The sequence below is a fragment of the Cyprinodon variegatus genome, unplaced genomic scaffold, assembly GCF_000732505.1.
Source record: "Cyprinodon variegatus isolate N-32 unplaced genomic scaffold, C_variegatus-1.0 Scaffold1065, whole genome shotgun sequence".
In the NCBI taxonomy this organism is placed as follows: domain Eukaryota; kingdom Metazoa; phylum Chordata; class Actinopteri; order Cyprinodontiformes; family Cyprinodontidae; genus Cyprinodon; species Cyprinodon variegatus.
The window spans coordinates 90,696-113,788 of record NW_015151518.1 but is presented as its reverse complement, the minus strand read 5'-3'; the positions used below and the strand labels follow the sequence as shown (position 1 = coordinate 113,788).

Below are 23,093 nucleotides of genomic sequence, written 5' to 3'. Positions count from 1 at the left end.
TCTCAGAATTCTGACTTTTCCTCAGATTTCTGACTGTAATCTCAGCATTCTGATTTATTCTCAGATTTCTGACTTTTTTCTCAGAATTGTCCCTTTTATCTTAGAATTTAGACTGTTCTACTCAGAATTCTGACTTTAATCTCAGATTTCTGACTTTTCTTCTCAGAATCCTGACTTTTTTGTGTGATTTCTGACTTTTCTTTTCAGAATTCTGACTTTAATCTCAGATTTCTGACTTTTTTCTCCAAATTTTGACTTTTTTCGCCATATTAAACTGAAATAAAATTTAAAAATCAGTTAACTTTTTTTTCAGTGGCCCCAATCCTCTTCCATATATATTACACACTGGATACAGAAAAAAGTAAAACAAGAAAAAATTTTGACTTGAATAATTCTTGATTTTAAACTGTAAAAAAAAGAAAAATTCTAACAAGATTTTTTTTTCTTACTCTATTATTTAAATGTCTTCCTTCTATCCTTCCTTTTATGCCTCCTCCCTCCCACCTTTCCTTCTTCATTCCTTATCCCCTCCCCCTCTTTTTCTCCCCACTTTTCCCTTCTTTCTTCCATTTGCCCTTACTTTGATATCTTATCCGGCCTATTTGTGTCCCTCCTTTCTTTCATGGTGTCCTTCACTCTTCCCTGCCATAATTTATTCCATATCACCCCATCTTTCCCTCCTTTAAGCTCCGCCATCAAAGTTAATTTGTATAATAGGTTTTCCTTCTCAGATGAATTCAAGCAGCGGGTTTATTGAGTATAAACTCGCCTTTAATGCCTGTGTTTCTTCTTCTATAATCAGGAGTCTCCCATTCCGCGATGGGAGGAGTTTGCGCTGGAAGCCACAAAACTTTTGCTTGTCGTGTGTTTCGTCGCCACGCCTCTGCGCGTTTTTTCTTCCCGAGCGCTGATTTCATACCAAATTTCTAATTTACATCCTACTTTTTTAAAAATTTACTTCTGTCAAGGTCTGTTTTTTATCGTTTAATTTCGGAGCTATGTTTTTGTAGAAGCTGGTTCGTCTGAGGGAAGTTGGTCCCAGTAAAAGCGGAGCGGGGAAGCCGTTGTGAGGTGAGAGCAGCTCCCAGATCTCCTTCTTTGTTGTGCTGCAACTTTTTCATGCCGCCGCTGCTGCTTCGCTACGTGTATGCTGGAAGTTTTGGGATATTTGGCATATTTTGCATTTTTCCCGCCGAGTACTTGCTGAATCAGACCGCCGACTGTTCAGCAGACAGTAGTTGTTTTATGTAGTTATCTAAGAGTGATATAACCGATTACTTTTCTACATCTTCTGGATTGTGTTTGTAGTTTGTTACGGTTTGATTAGCCCCCAAGCTAACACGTTAGCATAGCAGTTCTAAAGAGTTAGCAACTTTAGCTCATCTAATAAGAAACTAACAGTGACGTTAACGACACCGTGGCTTTTTTTGTTGTTTGTTTTTCAGCATTTTTGGTAGAATATGTTTTTTTGTTGAGTTTTGTCAACTCGCATTTAACTAAACGGCTTTATTTTCCTCCATGCTAGCTACTCTTGTTGGAAAAGTTTCGCTATTAGTCGGTAGGAAGCCTCAAAAGAAACTACGCCTTGTTTATACTTTACGGCTTCATTTCTGATTCCTAGGGGGGGATTTCTGCTATATATCGGCTTTATGAGATTCTTTAAATGTTTTTTCTTTTTTGGGCCGTGAATTGAAGTTGCAGATTAAATGAGTGATGAAACAGAGCTTGGGTAATCATGTCCCTTGCTGCCTCCATTGGTGCAGAAGGCAGCATGTGTCCTTTCACAGTTTGCTGAGCTCATAGTTTTATTTAGCTCAGTGCTTTACTGAACAGCTGACCTTTTGGCCACTAGGAGCTAAAATGAAAACGACGCAACCGCATGAACCTCCTGCCCATAATGCCCTGACAGCCTAGTGTTTGTAAAGCACCGATTCCTCTTTCTTTTCCGGCCAATTCCCATTATTGGTTCCCTTTGAAGCCTGATCTACCATTAGGATTAAATCACAACAGGAACCTTTTTGTTTGATTATTTTACAAAGGTGGGCATTTTTTAATTAAAAGGAAATCTGATTTTTTTTTTATTTGTTGATGACTGAACCAAAAAAGGTTAACTCTTATTTTTGGTTATATGGTTATTTGTCTGGAAAAAAAAACAAAAACAAAACATTTAACCAGTTAGTCATTGATCAGTAAAATCAATGGAATTGACTGACTGAATGATTAGTCAATCTCAACATTGTAATAAGGTTTGATCAAATCAATATGAATTAACTGCTTTGCAATCTAGCTCTGATGAAATATGATACACGTTTAAATGCTCACTATATTACGTTAAACTTAAATACCATGTTAACTTATTAAAGCAGGGGCCTTCAACATTTTCCAGGCTATAGACCCCCAAAACTAATGACAACATGGAGCGGGGACCCCTTAATTATATATATATGGTGTGAAATTGTGTTATATCAAACTGGTCCTATAGTCACTCTATTACAGGTGGTGTCATGTAACAAAAGTAATTTCTCCCTGGGATTATTAAAGTATTTCTGATTCTGTTTCCTAGCTGATGGGACAGGTGTTGTGAATGAAACGGTGCCCAGCTTGAACGAGCTCCTGTGTGTCGCTGAATGTGTGCATTGATGACTGAAGGACATCTTCTGCCTCCATTTATCTGTTTACTACAGGGTGTTGAACTCATGTTAATGTGGATTTAAAGACATTTCAGTTAGTGGAAAAAAATTCAAGGGAATTATAAAAAATAAAATTAAAAGTATAATCAACCAAAACTTTCACAACCCCCATGCAGTACCTCGGTGGATCCCCTAGGGGTTGCACATCCCCTATTGAAGATCTTCTTATTAAAGTAATATTAGCATGATTAATATAAAAACTGGAGATGTCTGGCAATCCAATATTGATATCAGAGATTGTTGCCATATCTGCCAAAAATTGAATATCAGTTTATAAAGCCTTACCTCTAAAAATCGCAGATATTAGAAAGCTCATAGAATCACTTTGCTTCGATCTGCTTTGTTCAAAGTTTATTTTAGTCTGAAAAATAACACTTGATAAAACCTTTTCTATCATTCCAAACTGTAAAATAAGCAAAATTATGTAGGATTCATGCCAATATTTATATCAGGTCAATGTCTGTATCGATCAATATTTTCAGCTACAATATCGGTATTGGACATTAAAAAGTTGTATCACGACACTCCTGATATCAACCATAATAATGTTTTTGGTTTAAGCCAGAAAAACATTAATTAATCAACAGGGGAAAACGACTGGGCTGCTGATCTCTAGAAAGGAGTTATAAATATTTTCCAGATGTTGATCACTGGATGTTTGATTTGTTGGAATACAAGTAAAGAAGTTGGCGTCTTTTTTTGGGGCTGAAACAATCGGTTTAATCATGATTAATGGATTATTTAAATAATTGTCAACTAATCTATTGCCCATACTGGGACAAAAAAAAAAGCTACTGAACTGAACTGATAAGGTGGAGACTGTAAAACATGCCTTAAGCTGACAGAGCAACCCACTTAGAACATTAATTATATCAAAATTGTGAGGGGAAAAAAATCATTTTGTATTTAAGATAAAGAGAAAATATCAACTGTCAATATGCTGTATCCAGAAATCCTCAAGTGGAAAGGTTTTAGTTTCACCTGGTTTAATTCTGTTAAAAACATCTTTAAGGAACCTTAGGCTGTCCAATTATTAATTGAAAAAAGAATCGAAGGATTAACTGATTTGCAAAATAATCATTAGTTACGTTTTTTTTGTTTTTGTTTTTTTTAAGAGCAGCAGACAAGGAACTGCATATTACTGTAGTTTTTTTTTTCATTATTATCCAGTAAACTCAAAAACCAAACAGTAACACTCTACCATTTTAATTTCTTTTATTTATGTTTTAGGGGTTTCACAATATAATGATTTTAATCTTGATATATCAATATTGCAGCTTTGAGTACCAATCCGTAAAATTAAAGTTGATCCATTTTGATATTTCCCTGATGGGCTATCGGTCCAAACCACATATATTTTGATTATTTTTTTGTTTTGGCTTTTTGGAAAAGGGGGGTTGCTCGTTGGGGCGTTGGTTGGCCTTGTTGGTTTGCGTTAGGAAGTTTCGGATTTGTTTTCCCGGCCCGGGTTTTTCTTGCTTGGGTTTTGCTTTTTTTCCTTTTGCTTGGTTGGTTTTTTTCCGGTTCTTCCGGTTTCTTTCCCCGTTCTTAAAAACATGACTGTTAGGTTAATTGGCTTCTCTAACTTCTCCTTAGGTGTGAGTGTAAAAGGTTTGTCCTGTTTGTCTCTGTGTTGCCCTGCGATGGACTGGCGACCTGTCCAGGATGTATCCCGCCTCTCACCCATTGACAGCTGGAGATCAGCACCCCTCGAGATCCCAGCAAGGATAGCATGAAGGAAAATGGATAAATATTAGAAAAAGCTTTATCAAGTTATAATACTCAAATAGAGAACAATAGTCAACACCAATAGGTATAAAAACAACCCTTTTACTATTGACCAATGGATTAAATAAACTAGACACTCCTAGTGTGTGACTGTGTATTTTTCTTTATAAAGCATTGCAGATGTTGATGCCAAGCTGATCCACTGCTACAGTAAACTTAATATTAGACCAGCAGTCATTTTGCTCTATGAAACATCTGAGCAGATACCATACAGCACCATAGAGGTTTAAATATATTTTCTTTTCAAGATTCCAAGTTTGTCTGATCGCTGTGGAAAATGTTCAACCCTTTCAGCAGTAACTGAATCTGGGAAGACTTGTAAGCACAGTGTACAGTATAGGCCCACCACAGCAGGGAAGTTCAGAGACCACACTAATGCTCTGTGGTTGTTGTGTGGTTGGGATCATTTTTGCCACAATCTGGAAAACATTACACATCAGGGAGCTTTCACATTGTGAATGTGTGTCTGTGTTCAAAGAAAATGGGGGTCATCCATAACAATGACAGCCTTTATTTTCTTTTAAATGCAAAGGTTACTAACTTTGGGGCACGTCTTTAAGTTAGATGAGTAGATAAACAAAACAACAGGTTTTGTTAGTATGTATATGCAGGTTTAAGTAGCATTTGTTTTTTCTTCTGGCCAGATCAGTTAACTCTGAGTTTGAAGACCTTATTAGTGCATCTGTAAGCTTGAAATAATAAAGTTAAACATTATTGAGAAGTTATACTACAATTCATTAGCTGCTGTCTTTGAGTCTGAATGCTTAGCTCTGTTAGTGCTCACAATGGAAATGGAAAACAATTTTAGATGAAACTGATACTACTCTGCTAAGTTTAATCATATTTCTGGTTGCAAGGCATTTGTCATGCATTTCAGCAACCTTGCAGTTGGTCTTATTTTGAAATCTAGTTTAGATAGAAAAATCTAAGTATCCTGTAATTTACAAAACCTCCAACATTTGTAATATTTGATCTCAACCAAGGAGCTCATCAAGGAGGATCCATATTTTATTTTTTATTTTTTTGGCAGATTCCTATTTTAGTTGTCTTTAGAAATTTCTGATAATGAAGAGGCATAAGAGTTCAGAAATCTACTCAGGCTGCAATATATTAGAAATCCAGGCGTTAAATATGGATATATGGATATATTTGAGTAGCCTGGTAAAATGCACACACACACAAAGGTGACGTGTTCCGGCTTTGAGTGGCTAGATGCTAACAGAATGAGCTAATTTTCATGTTTACATGACACAGTGTTTAGGATGATCAGCTGTTGTGATATTTTGTATATGTAAAAATGAACAAAATTGGTCAACTAAGTTTAATATTTACACCCCTATAATTTTTTGCACACTTTTTATTTCTTGTAATTTTTTTGTTCACAAATGAACAATCTTTTTATTTTTATAATCTTACTTGGTATAACACTTCATTGAATGCGAGCATGGTATTTTTAATTACTAGTGTTTTCTTTCCAGTGCTGGAAATGTACCTTTTTTCTTTTCGATGTTTGACTTGTGGGAATCTGTTTGCATCCATTCTGCCTTTTACCCTTTGCTGCTCTTACACCACTGAGAGAAAATAAAGAATATTTCTATTCTTACTATCTTACTATTTAACACGTAGAGCCCTAACACACTCTTAAGAGGATATTATAAAAATACAGGGTTTGAGACTGATTTCCCATCTTGGGATCTTTACGGAAGAGGATGTGGGCCTCTGAAAAAATAGTCACGTCAACTCATTTTTTAATTTTATTTCGGTTTAATACGGGGGTTAAAGTCAGAATTCTTTGATTAAAGTCATTATTCTGTTATATTAAAATGACAAATAAGTTGACTTTTTTTCCTGTTGCCTTTAATTCTGAGAATAAAATCAGAATCCTGGGAGGATTCTGAGACTAAAATCAGAATCTTGGGAGAAAAGGTCAGAATTCTAAGTTTGAAGTCAGAATCCTTTGATTAAAGCCAGAATCCCAGGAGAAAAAGTCAGAATCCTTGGAGGATTCTGAGATTAAAATCAGAATCTTGGGAGAAAAGGTGAAAATTCTGAGATTTAAATCAGAATCTTGGGAGAAAAGGTGAAAATTCTGAGATTAAAATAAGAATTCTGGGGTTAAAGTCAAAATCCTTTGATTAAAGTCAAAATTGTGTTATATTAAAATGAAAAATAAGTTGACTTTTTCTTCCCTGTTGCCTTAATCCTCTTCCATAGATTTTTAACATTTTATTAGTCCAAGCTTTCCTTTGTCCTATTCAGTTTCAATTTTAAGAACTATAATATATGACAATAGATACGGGCATTGTTCAAAGTGTTAATTTTCATATACTTGTCCGCATGCTGAATCAATAATTATTGATGTTAACAGGAAGGATTAATTATTCGTAGCAAAGCAGTATCACATCCTGTTTAAAAACCCATTAATGCAGAGTTCACATTTTGAACTATATTAAGTTTATCTGTAACAAAGCTGGTTTTACATAGTTTCACATGTGTGTGAATGTTCCTTGTAAAATCTCAACTCCAACCTTTACCCTGAGTTTTGTAAATGAAAGCCAGCGTTTCCACAGTGAAGTTTGTATTTTCAGATTTATTTTTAGTTTGTGTACAGTATTTCTTCTATTTCTGTAAACCTTCCTGATTGTAGTGCCTTTTAGTCTAATTTATCTCAAAACACAAATTACTGTCTTTTTTCGCCGTCTGGTATTGTGGCGTACTCTGTAATGTTTTTAAATGTGGAAGATACTTATTTATTCTATTTTTGTTACTGCTGTTTATAGCATAATTAGGCTTTAAATGCACAGTAATCATAAAGTCATTTGCAACCCTCATTCAAAATCAAGCAGATCTTATTAACAGATCTTCTGCCCATTTTTCCCAGGAAGCCCTGCAGGAAAGCTCACTTTGTATTTCATCTGTTGTAGGTGAGGGTGTTGCTGGAACCGTCATCATTGCGTCGGAGTGGAGTTGCCGAAGCAGCCCTGATGGGGCGCAGGAGGAGAGCGGTAATGGAGAGGGACTGGCTGATGGGGCTGACCGTGGATTGGACGGTGACCCTGAAGGAGTGTGGAGTCCAGACATCGAGCAGAGCTTTCAAGAGGCGTTGGCCATCTACCCTCCATGTGGGAGGAGAAAGATCATACTTTCAGATGAGGGCAAGATGTATGGTGAGAAATCTTCTGTCCTTGGATGACTATCAATGGCCAGCTTTCTTTAACTCCTTTAATCATAAGTTTATTAGATACGTTAGAATCTCCTATGCCAATTCTTGAGAATGGTATTCCTCAATCTGGGTTACTTGAATATTCTGAAACAGTGAACAACTGGCAGGTTTTGGACAAACTAGTATGTTAAGTTCTTTAGTCAGTAACAGATATATTTTAAACGTTCATTGCTATTAATATAGATGATTATGACCAAATTTATGATCTGAATATCACATACAGGGTTCATAAATCATTGAAAATGCTTAATTTTAATGTTGTGTTTTAAGGTTTAAAACAATGCCTGAATTTTCAGTCTGGTGCTTGTAAATGTTTGATATTGTAACGATGCATATTTTACTTTAAAGAGAGAAATAAAATAGCGAAATAAAAAATATTTATGGCGTAGCCTTATGCCACGTTTCGTCTCAGTGATGTGCTACTCTGTTGTCATGACGACATAGCTCCCACGTGGACGAAACGTTGATCGACCATGTTGGGAGGATTTCATTTTAATCAAATGTGGCTGGAAAATATAAAAATTGAGCAAACCAACATTTGGCAAAACGCAAATATGCAGAAAATATTTTGCTCTTTTTGCATGTGGAGTTTGAACTCTGTAGTCATAGTGAATAGTAAGTCACACAGGCACTGGCTACAACATTAGCTATACAGGTTTTCTTTGAATGTATAACAACCGCTAGATACATGCTAGGCATGCTTGACATAGAAGCACTGCTATAGATGTGTAGGCGTGTGTGATTCTGACAAGGTGTGCCAACCGAGTTTTCTCCACCACAATTTGCATCCTCTGCGTCGGGAGAGAAGTCGGTGTTATGACAAAATCTGGGACCCATCTGTATTGTGACTCAAGTGCCTGCTGTGACGGGGCAAAAATCTGTCAAGTAAAAATTAATTTCCAAAGTCGAATTCAGATTGCAATCAAATCAACAATCAGAAGTTGGTAAATAAAACTGATTGTTTTATGGATGGGCAAACTCTGCTGTGGCGTTTTGGTACCTGTGTCAAACAGTGAGTGAAACACCAAACATATCCTGGTTCTGATGGAAGAAGCGGAGGGGCTTGACTCCCCCAGATTCATCATGTTAGGACATAAAAAAGTCTTATTACATATATTAAAATGGATTTTTGTAAGATACAAAGATTAAGAAGACATTTACTGTGAGACTTCACTGTTCGGTGGAACTGAACGGACCCCCCAGTAGAACGATTCAATGGTGAGAGCCGTCAGTGGAGCCCAAAGTCTTTCACTGCTGGTCCTTTACATGATTAAATAAATCATGTTGGGGGTTGTTTTTGTTTTACTGATTATCATGTTCATGGAGGAGAGTGTAGATAATTGTGAATCGCTTTACCTGCATTTTTTTTTTCTCATTTTTTTTTTCTCGCAGTGAGCTCATCATACTCTGTCTACTGCTTGTTTCAAATCTGTTGTATTCAGTGTATTGATGCGTTTTGATGCGCCTCACCTCTGAGGAATTTTTCCATTGCTAGATGCAAACTTCACTTTATTCCCAAAGCACAAAAGTACCTCATGACAGTTCTTAGGATTTGCTTCTGCGCTGCACAGTGTAAAGGAGCGAGGGTGAGATGCTGCAGGCTGAGCCTGTACAGCCTGCAAAGTAACAAATACTGCTGATCAGCTTTAGTGATTGGTAACAAAAGACGGTGATCGCTGATCACAAACCTGTTAATGAAAACCAGCTGATTATGATCGATGACCGATTGATTGACACACCACTAGTTAAGGTACTGGATCAGCTTGAAAACTGTCCTTGAAAGTTCTTCAAAAGTAAATGAAGTTGAGCATGAAAAACTTACATGAACTCTGCACATGGGACCAATTAAAACACAAATCTACTATTAACTCAGACCAGGTCATAAAATATGAGTCGATGAAAAGAACGAGATCCAGGATAGAAGCGGCTGAAATCAGCTTCCTTTGCATCTGGTGTTGTTTGCTCCCTTGATACTCCTTCAGGATTTGTTCCAGGCAGGTCAAGGCAGGAGGAGGTCCAGGACACACTGGAGGGCCCGTAACTCTCAGCTGGTCTTGGTTTCTGCTGATACTGCTGCCTTTGTAACGCGGTTCCTGATAAGTTAATGCCAGCACTGCTTTAATTGGCACGTTGCTCGTCTGCATCATTTAATCAGCGCTCGCTAATCAGGGCTAAAGGAGATGGTCAAATTTATTTACCCATTTTAATAGCAAAAGTTAAAAAGCACCAGCTTATAAAACAAATAAAGACGCATCAAATCCCCAGTCATTGACAAATGCTGTAAATCAGACTGTGTAGAAATCTCCAAACATCATATCGCAATTATTGAAAAAAATTGATATTCACTGATATTGAATGTTTGGTAACACCTAGTAGGTGTCGACTGGGTAGTTTGCAGGCCAATCAGTCACATTAATACCAATGTTAATAAAGCGGGTATCTGTACCTGTGGCAGTGTGGTCACAAACTACATCCATGAGAGACTCTACGAAGTAACCGTTTCGATCACTTTCTTTTCTCTTCAATGTGTGTTTGGTCAATATATACGTGGCGTCGTGTCTGTCTCTGCTAAGCAAAGGCGTGGAGTTATAGACACTGTTTACTATTTAACAATGGGTGTAGCGAGTGCTGCAAAACCATGAAAAAGGCTGCTGTTACAATGAATGGGTGCAGTTCAACGTCATCTAGTGGGTCAAACATAGTTCCTCGTAACACCTTACATTTAATGTATCACCTTCATCAAATCATTTAAAGTAACCAAGAAATTTGAAGTATAAATTTTTAACCTAAAGAGCCAGCTCTCTTAGTTGAGATGTTTCTATAGGGGTCCAAAACCCTCATCACTAGGGGTAGAGACCCCATTCTGCTGGAGGATGAAATCGGAATCTCTTATCAGTAAAGGGAAGCATGGGTTGCGCAGAAACATCCTGGTAGGCTGCTGCATTGACTTTTGAGCCAGTAAAACTTATTGGCCCAACGGCGACAGATAACGTTGCTCCATAAATCCTCATTGACTGGAAACTTTACCCTGGACCCCCGGTAACTTCTCAGTACTTTCCATTCTTCCTATGGAGTCTGAGACCTTTAGTTCAACTGGAACTTTTTGAAAACATTTTTATTTTTTGTCACTAGCCCATGTTAGCCTTCTGATGTGTGGTTCAGTTGTGGCTTAACACAAATATTTCCGCCATATCCTAGATATTTGTATGTGGGTTGCTTCTTAAAGCTATGCAGCTCTAGCTGCAGTCCAATTATTATTTATCCCTCCAAATGTGTTGACTCTGCTTGCCTCACAGTAGCTGAAGTTATCTCCATTACTTGTGCTCTGTTTTTTCCACCAAATAGCTTGAATAAAGGCGTATTCCGGTTGCACACATTAAGACTGTCGGTCGACTTTAAAATCCTGACAGATCCCACACATTGGATTGAATAAAATAGTTGGAACATGTTTGATCTTACAGTGTGCAGCCACAAGACCCTAGGATATCAGGCCAAAAAAATCCATAATGTCAAATATCCCTGATTTGAAGTCAGGGTGGTACATATGTCTTTCTGAACTAACTGCATCCTAATTTAAAAAAAAAAACAGGAATATCATGATGATCAAGGCGTCCCCAAATATTGGAGGATGGTAAAAGATTGAGGGAACAACCTGAACAATAATATTGCAGTGGGAACCAGGGATTATCATCCTTGTGGGTGGCGTTGATAGTTGTTAGATCAGGGGTGTTCCCCGTTTCTGTATAGGTCTGCATTTAATATTAATGCATCTGGTATTCTGGGAGGCAGAATGTGAAGTTTTGGCTACGTTTAACAAAGTTAAGTCTGCCCTTCATTTCCTTCTAAATAGCTTTGTTGAGTCTTTCGTATCAAAGTTGTTTTTAGCAAGTTGTTGAAGATTTGAAGCTAAAATGCTGAATAAAAAGGAGTTTAAAACAAAGTGCCTGGCTATTTTTAATTAGTCATCCAAAACTGACCTTTCCTTGGATTCCTGCATGTTCCAATTTTAGACCCTGTTTGTTTATGTTTTCTGCTCCCTCCCTTCCAGAAGGGGCCATATTGATCAAAAACAGAACATAAGATTGAAGTGTCATTAGATGATCACTTCAGAGCCTTGTTTGTTATCAGCCCTTCTTGCTGACATTGTAGTTTAACTAGCGATTATCCTGCAGGTTTTTTTTAGATTTGACTTCTGCGCTCGGGGGGTCAGAGGACAGCCGAGTAAGATGACATGAGTCAAAACACAGTTAACATTTTGTTTTGTGCACTGGTAGCTTAAGTATTACTTCACACTGCTCTGTATTCATTTTTATTGGATGTGCATTTTCAATTATCTTTTGTAATAAAATTTTGCATCATGTTTTATTAAAAGCTTTGATTTCCATTTGGGACTCCCTCCACTGTTGGGTGACCATGAATCTGCTGGCATTTTGGTCTGCTTTAGATTTTTGTATTTGAATGATGTGTCCTGTAAGAAACACATTAAACCAGTTAGGGTTAGGAAATTAATTACATTTGCAATATAATCGCAATTTAACAAAACACAATTTTCAATTCACAGAGGTACTGGATTTTTAAGAAACTTTTTTTTTTGTTTTATACACAAACTACCACAAAAACCTGACTAAATTGCGAAAATAAAACAGAGCGCTTGGATGTAAGGAGAGCGGAGACAGAGGAAACTCTATGTAATCCCTATTACTAAGGGTATGCTGGCCTGACGTGGTATGCTGAGCTGAAGGAACACCGGACCAGAGCGGAGCAAATTTTAATTCCATGTGGAGTACTTTCTTGTAAGTGGCGTATACAAGGGAGCTCGATGATTGGTTGCAAACCATCCTCTGTATAAAAAAATGCATTTGTGTATCGAGGTGCGTGAGGAGAGTCTGAAAAATCAACACACAAATGCAGTGAAGTTTAAGACCGCTGGTACTTTGTAAATTAATTTATAATTGTTTATGGACCAGAAATCATCGAATCATGTGCTGTGCATGTCTGAATCTTGTATGCTTACGTGAATCTTGCTGTGTGTGTGAAGCTTGTCCTGTGCACGTGTGAATCATATGTGTGTATTTGTGAAAATTAAGACCGATTTAGCTCCATACAGAATTAACCGATGAATTATTTTTCCACCTAAAAATTAGGACTCCTTAGAAAATCTTTGTGTGGCTAACAGACTGATACCCAGTCCAAGCAAATATTGCTGAGCCAGCAGGCCTTCTGCTGTGTAATCATCATGCTATACAGTAATGCTAAGTGATTAGCATGCTACAGATGATTGAATAGAGATGCCTCATCTGGTGACATCATCCCGTCATGTCTTCATCAGCTCCTCTACATTTTTCACTATATCTTATCTCACTAAATCTACTTCAAATTAAAGGTCTTTGCACCCTTTCACCAAAAATATCACTCTACCTCTTTTATACAGCCCCATCAGGTTTCACATGTATAAATCTTATTTCTGCTGGTGTTTTTTTTTTTTTTTTAGTGCCGGCCCAGTGTCGGATGAAGCGTGTCTTAAGAGTAGTATTTGGGGGGAAAAACTCAACATTGTGGGGTTCCTCTTAGTTTCTAAAACTGGATTTGATAGCTAACATAGGGACTTAGATTTTACACCCCAGTCTTCTCACTCTCCAGTTGTACAATCAACAGTTATGTGCCTTATGTGGACTAGTTGCAGGCAGCAGATGGTTTGTGTCCCCTTGTTTGGGGAGGTGGAGTGGTCTGCTTTGTTTGAGTCGGCCTCTATTTTTTTGTGGGTTTTGGGGGAATTTTATGTTGTGCTAACTTAACTGATGTGACTCATCTGAGTCCCTGAGGGGCTCGGCCACTTCCTGGAAAGGCAATGGGATTGCTGACTGTGTTGCAACATAGACGTGATTAACCATCATACCTCCAGTCAAACTCCCCTGTGTGGCTCACCAGTTACGGTCAAAGACGAGCAAATCATCAGGCCTGATTAGTAGCTTGTGAGGCAGAGGAAGAAAGCAGTGAACAGGAAGAATAAAGTAACCCCAGGCAGATAACCCCACTGTTTTTATTCTGCCAGTCAAACATCCTATTTGTCATTTGTTTTGAAATTCTGCAAGCAAGGACGGCCAGGCCAGGATCATAGTTTTTGTTTTTATGGGAGTATTATAAAGCCGCAGATATGTAAAGCCTTTTTTTTTTTTTTTTTTTTTTTTAAAAAGAGAGTTAAAAAAAAATGTCTCTCGCACACACAAAGACAATTTGAAAAAGAAATGCTTCATGCTTATTTCTAAATGTGTGACTATTGGCTTTAAAAAATATTAGTAAGTATTTAATGAAAATACATTGTTCTATGATATTTTCTTTCTATGTTTTCTTCCACATCTTTATAAGCTTCATGGTCTGTGTAACAGATACAATCAATTATTCAATGTCAACAATTATTACAGAAATTGACTTATTCAAACAAACATCTTGACATATCACAAAGAACAAGATTAGTTCACAAACAGACTCCTGCTCTGGTATTATAACTGAATTCACCTTTATTTCACTGTTTTAGCCACTTATAAAATACCCTATGCCTCTACTTTATCATAGTTATGCTTTTATGGCGTTTGAGGTCCAGATAAATTATGATAGGCCTGATTCGGCCTACGGGCCTCAAGTTGGACACATGTCTTATATACTTCCTTTGTTCTGACCACCCAAATCAGTTGGGGAGACCCTGATATACTGCATGCATTGTCAAACATGGTATACCACTAAGATTGAATTACTTCATTCCAATGGGAAGACTGTGCTCAGGGTCCTAATTGGTATATTTCTTATGTGAATTCTAGGTCGAAATGAGCTGATAGCTCGCTACATAAAGCTTCGAACTGGGAAGACGCGTACCCGCAAACAGGTATGTACTGATACTTGTGTACAAATTGCATATTTGCCTGTTTCCAGATGTATCTAGAAATTCAGCTCCATTTTATTGAATGCTTTTTTGTTTGTTTAGCTTTAATGGATGTAGTTTGTCTTGGTTGTTTTTAAATTGAAAGACCCTCCGTTTTGTTTTTATGGGGGTAATCTTGACCCCAAAGGTATCTAGTCACATTCAAGTTTTGGCTCGTAAGAGGGTACGTGAATACCAGGCAAGCATCAAGGTGGGTTCTCCCTGCATCAACTCTCCCTATACTCTATAGTTACAGTCCTCCTTCCTTCTTTTCCCTGTTTCCTCCCATCCTTTCCCCCTCATGCTGTCTTTCTTCAGGTCTCTAGTCACCTGCAAGTGTTGGCCAAGAGAAAGTCTCGTGAATTTCAGTCTAAACTGAAGGTACACAGGCTCACTGACTTTGCAGTGCTAGCAGCTTTGCTCTGCATGTGGCTCAAATCTAACTTTACCCGTTTTATCATATTGGAGCATAAAAATGCGTGTTGTTGTTCTTCAGTTGGTTGTTAAAGTTCCAACTGCACCTAACAGATTGGTCATTCTTCAAAGTTAAAAGTTAAAGGACTGTCACTGGTCACCTCTTGCAAATGTGTTATTTTTCTTCCCTTAGAATGCATTCTGTGTTTCATTATAATCAACTAATATGTGTAGCTGCATGTCTGATGCATTTAGGGTCTGTGGCTGTGCTTTTGCTGCTTTTGCTTTTAGCTGCATGAAAGTAAAAGCCTGAATTTGAGCTCTGTATCCATTCACGGTGCAGAAGTTAGGTCCTGCTTTGTATGTGCATTTGCAAAAAAAGATAATTGTATCACAAGTCTTGTTTGCTTGCTGGCTGTAGCTGAGATTTATTATTTCTACTTCTTTAGACAATAACCCCTTTTATTTGGTGTTTTTCTGGTATTATGACTTTTGTTTAAGGGTTTTTGTTTATGCATGAGAGTTTGCCGACCTGCTCGTTCAGTTCAGAATATCTGTGGTATTTGGCAAATAATTGCATGAGATTACTTCGCTTGGTTAGTTTATCTGCGTACGATAAAGTGCATCAACGCCTGCAGACACACACACACGAGCAAAGTTGTAATATTCCTGTCATTAAGAGTTACACTAGCAAAAGTGGATGCAATTATAATCTGTCTTCCCGTTCTTCAATTTATTTTCCTCTTCATTCTACTTCCCTGTTATTTGGCCCTTGAGCCTTTAGTATAGTTTTGTTTATCATAATTTTGCACTGACTTCTTGCTTTTTTAAAAACAGAACTGTATTAATATCATTTAGCTCCAGGATGTTTGTTTTCTGGAAAGATGAATTGTTACATGTTTAGTGTCCAGCTGAATATTTTGTCATTTTCCAAGCATAATTTTAGAACATTAATTTAAACTTGAACAATCACTCTCCAGATCAGTCAAAGAGCAGGCTCTGATGGAGGTACTCGATAAAAGGCAAAAAAATGTTTCTTATAATATTATGGTTGTTATTATTATTCATTTTCTACATAAAGCATTTATATAGAACGCGTTTTCAACTCAGAGGCGCATGTGAGGAGAAAACAGAAACCCAGGGTGAAAACTGCCCCAAATGAGTTTTTATATTGCCCAACATCTGTCCCCTATCTTTTAAGTGTACTAAATTGAATTTATTACATGTCTTTTTTGCCATAGGCCATGAACTTGGTAAGTTTTGGTTACATAACTTCAGTTCTCTGCTTCAGGCTTTTGTTATGCTGTGTGGTTGGCATTATGTTATATTACCGCTAGTTCATATTGCAGCTCTCCTGCCATACTCAAAAACTCTATTCATTGCTTTTTGATTTGTTTTTAGTGGCTTTAGCTAAGTGCCGGTGATGGTTAGCTCTTCCAGCTTGGTGCGCCTCCCGCTTTGCTTTTTCTTAGCTCGGCTTTGCTGTCTTTCATGCTTTGTCTTTTGTTGTAACTGCATTGTTCTGAATTGAAATGAATGTTGGCTGGCTTGCTGTATAAAATGAGCCTTAAAAGTTGTCTGAGTGTTAAGCTTCATTAAAACTGATGGGGTTTTATCATTGTTTGTTACTTTGTGTGTGTCCGTTCTTTCGTTTAGGATCAGGTATCCAAAGACAAGGCACTCCAGACAGTGGCCAACCTTTCATCTGCTCAGATTGTGTCAGCGAGTGTAATGAAACCTCAGACTCCCTTCCCTCCACCAGTCAGAGTGAGACACACACTAAGGGTGCTCCAGTTACAGGCCATCATTCTTTATCTGCCAAAAAATGTGGCGCTTTCTCGTTTTATTGGCGGTCACTCAAATTGTTGATCAGAAAATCCCTGCAGGTCATTTAAAAAGGGAGTAGACTCCAGTAGAGGGCAGCAAAAGTACACTACAGTACTTTTGCTGCCCTCTAGTGTAACTATGAATATTTCTATTAATTCTGCACCTTCAACAGATTTCATAAAAGTTTTTAGTTTTGTGTGAAAATCAGGATATCTGCAGAAGTATGTCTTTCCATTTCTAAAATATTTACATTTGATCACCTGTCTCATTATCAAAGCACTCCATACATCTATCTATATGAGTCTATCCATCCCTCAGTTTTTCCATTAATTTAATTTAGTTCATTCAAATAGATAAAATTCACATCACGTGTCATCTGAAGGTGTTTTACAGAGACAATACGGTCAGATTGGTTAATCATACGGTGGTCCAATGTTTTTGAATGGTGCAAAACAGATGTAGCATTCTGGAAATTTGTGTGTAGTTAACCAGTGGCCCTCAGTTTTTTGGTGTCATAAGTGGGTTTAAGATTTTTCAGACTAGCTCCCTGACTAAGACCCTTAACCCTACAATGCTCCGAGGGTGCTGCAAGCTGCCCACTGCTCCCTAACCATAAGGGGTTGAAATGATAAATGGATTGTATTATTTTACTCTAAATGGAAGCCGAACAGCTGTGGAGCCTTTAATGCTCAGTAAACAGAATAAAATCCTGGAGACACTAAGGAGGTAAACATTAGCATCCCAGCTAACCGGGAAATGTTAAAACCTCTAAGTGACTGCTTAGCAGCCAGTAAGCAATCAGATCCAGTTTTTTTTTTTTTTTTACTAAAACTTTAACATTTTAAATAGCGTTAAATAAACGTGGCTGCTTTATTTGGTATCTGTTTCAGTAGATCAGGCTCTCGGTAACCGTGATTGGTCCCAAATCTCCTGATTGGAGCACCCTTAACAAAAACTAGACACACATTTCTTTTATTTACATTTTCTTTGGTAAAGTCTAAAATCTCTGACTAGATTTTATTCTCCTTTGCTCCTCAGTACTGGCCTGGCCCTGTACCGGGACAGCCTGGACATTCTCAGGAGTAAGTCAAGCTTTAAGGTTCAAAACGAATATCTTTCTTTCCGGTTCTTTTTTAGCAACTCATTTTCAATTCTTCAACTTTCTAGCATCAAGCCCTTTGCACAGCCTCCATACACTACATTACCAGCGCCTGTCCCTCCACCCATCAGTAAGCCTCCAAACCCAAACTGTGATTTACTACATATGTAGAAATTCCTTAATTAAACCTTTACATGTTTCAATGTAAAACAGGTTATGAAACGTTGCCGCCACCTCGGCCTACAGCCATCGCCGCACCTGTGTGGCAAGACAGAACCATCGCTTCTGCAAAACTACGCCTACTTGAGTACTCTGCTTTTATGGAGAATCAAAAAGACAGAGAAACGGTACCTTTAATGATTCTAATAATATATTGTTTTGTTTTTTCTCTCCAATAAATGTTGTTTTACTCTTATTTCTTGCTTCACCATTTCTTTCTGCAGTATAAACACCTTTTCGTTCACATTGGACCATCAAATCCCAGCTACAGCGACCCGGTTTTGGAGTCTATAGATGTGAGACAGATTTATGACAAGTTCTCGGAAAAGAAAGGAGGCTTGAAGGAGCTGTATGAGAAGGGGCCTCACAATGCGTTCTTTCTCGTCAAGTTCTGGGTTAGTGCATATAGACTGTCAATGGCAGGCTAAGTCACATAACCTCATATAGCACCAGTCAGTCATTCTTCAATGTTTTTAACTGATGTAAAAATTAAACAGTTTTGCATGAATAAAAAGTAATAAATCAGAATTTTGCCTGCTATGTTATGGTTGGCAGCTTTGATTGAATCTTTTCCTTCGGTGGGTCATGTTCTCGTTTCAGGCGGATCTGAGCGGTGACATTGAGGAGGGCTCTGGCGCATTTTACGGAGTGAGCAGCCAGTACAGCGGGACTGAAAACATCACCATCAGTGTCTCCACCAAGGTTTGCTCCTTTGGAAAGCAGGTGGTGGAGAAGGTGGAGGTGAGAGACCCGACTGTGATCCTGATGCATAGAAAGACCTTTAGATTTGTGTTGTGACCCCTGTTGTGTTTTATTTCCTCCCCCACAGACCGAATACGCTCGGTTAGAAGGAGGAAAGTACATGTTCCGTATCCATCGCTCACCTATGTGTGAATATATGATCAACTTCATCCACAAACTCAAACATCTGCCAGAGAAATACATGATGAACAGTGTGCTTGAGAACTTCACTATTCTGCAGGTATTTTAGACCAGTTACAACCTCTTCTTTATCATGAACATTTCTGTATTTAGGATTAATGTCTAGCTTTCTAAGGTCTACATCAGGGGTCTCCAACCTATTGCTAGTTTTGAGTAGCAGGTGAAAGGATTTCCAAATTTAACCTAAACTTAATAGCCAAGTTTGGTCGTCCCTTTCAAGTCGCACTTTTGGCCTATCAAAGTTCATCTTGGTATATATGATTCTCCCTCCTCATGTACATACTGCCTATTTGTAAACCAGCTGTCAATCAATTAGTTCCGTTGCACTCCTAGCCTAGCTTGGTTACAGTTGTCCTGCCCTGCTTCACAAGTGCCACAAAGAAGTTGAAAACATACAATTTCCATTTAGATTGGGAATTTGACTTTTATTCAAAAATGTCAATAACAAGTGGGTGTTTCTGATCTGCGGGTTGAGCTGTAAGGAAAGGGGATGCAACGTGGAGCGGCATCTAACCAAAGCAATGTCACCCCTTAGTTTCCCGCAGGAAGCACCCTCCATCAAGACAAAGTGAAGGAACTGAAGGTTGTGCTTAAAAAAACAGTAGTCTTTGTTCCCCAAGCCTATAAAAAAAAGGCAAATTCTGCCACAGGATGTTCATTTAAAGTTGCACACATACTCACAAAGCAAAAAAAAAAAAACTTTACTGACGCTGCTATCGTAAAGAATGCTATAATAATAATAATAATTGATCTCACATTGGAGAAATTCGCTCTTTGCATTTAATCCATCCCCTTGGGGGGGCAGTGGGCGGCAATTGTGCAGCTTCCTGGGAGCAGTGTGGGGTTAAGGGTCTTGCTCAGGGACCCAGAGTAGCAGTCTGTGGGGATCAAACTGGGCACTTGCAACCTTCTCAAAGCATAGATAATGGAATCTGACTAACCTGTCGGGTAATTAGTCACCATGATTTTATATTCCGCCTCCAGTCATCTTTAGTAATCAGACACCTTTAAGTTCTATCGTCAAGTCTTGAATAGATTAGTAAACATTTCTATCAGATATATTTCTTTTCTGTAAACGTTTATTCAACTTTAATGCTTATATCTGCGGCAGTTTTCCATTCACATTTAGTTCTGCCTGAGGAATTCAGGTGTTATGACAGCCCCCATTTTCAATGGCACTGATACAACTTGGAAAAAACGTAATGAATGGAAGTATATTAAAAGCTTGTGGTGTAGGGTGGCAAACGGCCACTTCAGAGGAAGGTTTTCAACAGACAAAGTTCTGCACAAATGAGTAATTGTTTAGATTAAGAAATTCAATCCAAATATTCTCTCTACTAGGCTTCAAGGAAATGCCTATTTAACAATGTCTGGCTAAAAAACAGATTTGAACAGTAAACTAAAACCTACTGTCAGAAACTGCTTCAATGGATGTTAATTTGTTTAGCTTTGCAAGTTAAGTGTGGAAAAATTGGCTCGCATATCAGAAGCTTAGGACACTAATTCAGTTAAGGTTTTAAGTGAATAAAGGTTACTTTTAGTAGTTTTTTTCACCTCTAAAATGTAAAGTTTACCATAAAAAGTTCCTGTTAAACTGATAAGTCCTAACCTTCCTGTTTTCCTTTGTCAGGTTGTGTCCAACAGAGAGACCCAGGAGACTCTGCTTTGCATTGCCTTTGTGTTTGAAGTGTCCACAAGCGAACACGGAGCTCAGTACCACGTTTATCGCCTCGTCAATGACTAGCAGCACACCTGGAGCAGAGACTCATCCGAATTTTAATACAAATGGCTTAAAAACACTATTTCCAGCTCAGCACACAGAGCCCCCAACTCCTTTACTCTGAACACACTTTTTGTTTTTACTTCTTCTCATTTTGTTGTTTTAAATTAGACCAACCGTCGCACCGTAGTCCTACCTTGTAGTCATGTGTACCGTTTTCATTTGGCGAACGGAGCAAGAAGGAAACATCCAAAAGCTGCCACTGAAATGTTTAATATCCAGCGTCAGTTTTGTTTTTCAAAGTTAGTAATGTGAGTTAACAGCATGGAGTAAAACTATAGAAAAGAAATGCAAAACTGACTAGAAATAAACTCTAGAAGTTTATATTTTATGGTTAAAAGATTTTATATAACTTGATTGATGCTGTGGTCAAGCATGTTTTTACACCGTAGGAAAGACTGATGTGTGACGAGTTTAAGTGTATTTTCTAAACAAATTTATTTTAGTTTGTCGTTTTAACCTGCCACATTGGCTTTTTTTTCTCTCTGTATCTTTGAAAGGTACAATTTCTGTTACGTGGAAAATCATGGACTTTAAATCAGTTTGATCAAAAGATTGGAGGATGTTATTTCCTGAAAGTCTCAGACAATAATGCACTACGCATAAAGATGTGCTGCTTGTCTTATTTATTTTTAAACACTAATATTTTGAGGCGAGAACAATATTAGGGAAGCATTAGTTGAATTGTTTTCAGTAGAACATGGTGCAGAGATAAACTTTATTAGGATATTCACTCCTGCCTGCATGGAAATAACAAAAAATTCAAACTAGTTTCATACTTTTTATTGATTTTATGTTTTCGATTTTTTTATTTTTTAAGTTTATAAACAAAGACTGTCTTTACTCTGACTGTGCAGGCATGCTGGAGTATTTCTACCTCCACATGAGTTAAAGATAAGATTGTGCTAAGCTAAGGAGCACTGATGTATAGGATGTGTACACTACACTACATTTGTAATGGTACTATGTTTAAGCCAAAACATTAACACGTGTTTATAAGATGTTTCTTTTGTATTTTACCTACACAGTGCAAAAACATGATAAATCATTGATGTATAGGTTGGATCTTGTTGTATGTTTGGTACAGATTACATAACACCCTAAGTGCATTGGGGTAGATTTTTACCTATCAACACTAACAAACTATCCATTTGACACTTTTATCTTTTGTAAAATATTTAGTAAACTGGTACGCATGGCTTTGACCCTTTATACATATAAATATATATATATTTGACGGCAACATAATCATGCTGGCCTGATGACCTTTATTACAGGAGGCGACTGATTCTGTTTTAAATAAATGGTTAAAATTCAATTTCAGTATCAAGTTGACGCCCAATACTGTTTTTTTTTTTTTTTTACAATCTGTCTTTGCAACATAATTCCTTTATTCAAATCCTCACAAAGAATAAAATATGTGCCTTTTATTCTGCACTAATGAGTTCACTTTTGTCGGATGGTGGAGATCAATGTGAAATTATTGGTTTAGGATTTTTTTAAAATAAACTTGCATCTTCAATTAAATGTTACATTTATTCTGTTTAGAGTTCAGTGTTAGGACCTTCTGTTATCTTGCCAGTAGAAGAAAAACGTGATGTTTGTATCCAGAACAATTTAAATGGATGCAACCCTGATGTTTTTTTTGTAATAGGACAATACAGTCATGGCCAAAAGTATTGAGAAAGACACAAATATTATATTTGCACATGATCTGCTGCCTTTTGTTTTTCATGTGTGTATGTCAGATGTCAACACATACAGAAATACAATTGCAATCATATTATGAGTAACAAGCTTTTAATGACAGAATGAGTTAATGCAGCAAGTCATTATTTGCAGTGTTGACCCCTCTTCTTCAGGATCTCTGCAATGCTCCCTGGCATGCTCTCAATCAACTTCTGGACCAAATCCTTACTGATAGCAGTCCATTCTTGCACAATCAATGCTTGTATTTTGTCAGAATTCCTAGGTTTTTGTTTGTCCACCCATCTCTTGATGATCTTAATCCCATTGAAAACACAAGTTTTCAATGGGATTAAGATCAGGGGAGTTTCCAGGCCATGGACCCAAAATCTGTTTGGTTCCGTGAGCCAGTTAGACATCACCTTTGCTTTATGGCAAGGTGCTCCATCATGCTGGAAAAGGCATTGTTCATCACAAACTGCTCTTGGACGGTTGGGAGAAGTTGCTCT

The 23,093-nt window shown here is 37.6% G+C and overlaps 1 protein-coding gene across 8 annotated transcripts; it reads left to right on the top strand.

Annotated features, from left to right (window-relative positions):
* The first annotated feature begins 852 nt into the window (after nucleotides 1-852).
* LOC107101210 (transcriptional enhancer factor TEF-5-like) lies at nucleotides 853-22,376 on the top strand. Of its 8 annotated transcripts, none has more exons than XM_015400022.1 (13): nucleotides 853-1,071; nucleotides 7,403-7,645; nucleotides 14,517-14,581; nucleotides 14,766-14,828; nucleotides 16,273-16,284; nucleotides 16,688-16,798; nucleotides 17,897-17,940; nucleotides 18,026-18,087; nucleotides 18,171-18,304; nucleotides 18,401-18,571; nucleotides 18,777-18,917; nucleotides 19,006-19,158; nucleotides 20,749-22,376. In XM_015400022.1, the coding sequence occupies exons 2-13, from the start codon at nucleotides 7,639-7,641 to the stop codon at nucleotides 20,860-20,862; spliced, it is 1,077 nt and encodes a 358-aa protein (XP_015255508.1). In that variant the 5' UTR covers nucleotides 853-1,071; nucleotides 7,403-7,638; the 3' UTR covers nucleotides 20,863-22,376. The 8 variants fall into 8 exon arrangements, with proteins under 8 accessions (XP_015255508.1, XP_015255513.1, XP_015255507.1 ...); XM_015400027.1 differs by lacking the exon at nucleotides 14,766-14,828 and adding an exon at nucleotides 14,936-14,998 and having other exon boundaries at nucleotides 16,688-16,759; nucleotides 20,749-20,944; XM_015400021.1 differs by lacking the exon at nucleotides 14,766-14,828 and adding an exon at nucleotides 14,936-14,998 and having other exon boundaries at nucleotides 20,749-20,944.
* Nucleotides 22,377-23,093: the final 717 nt, after the last annotated feature.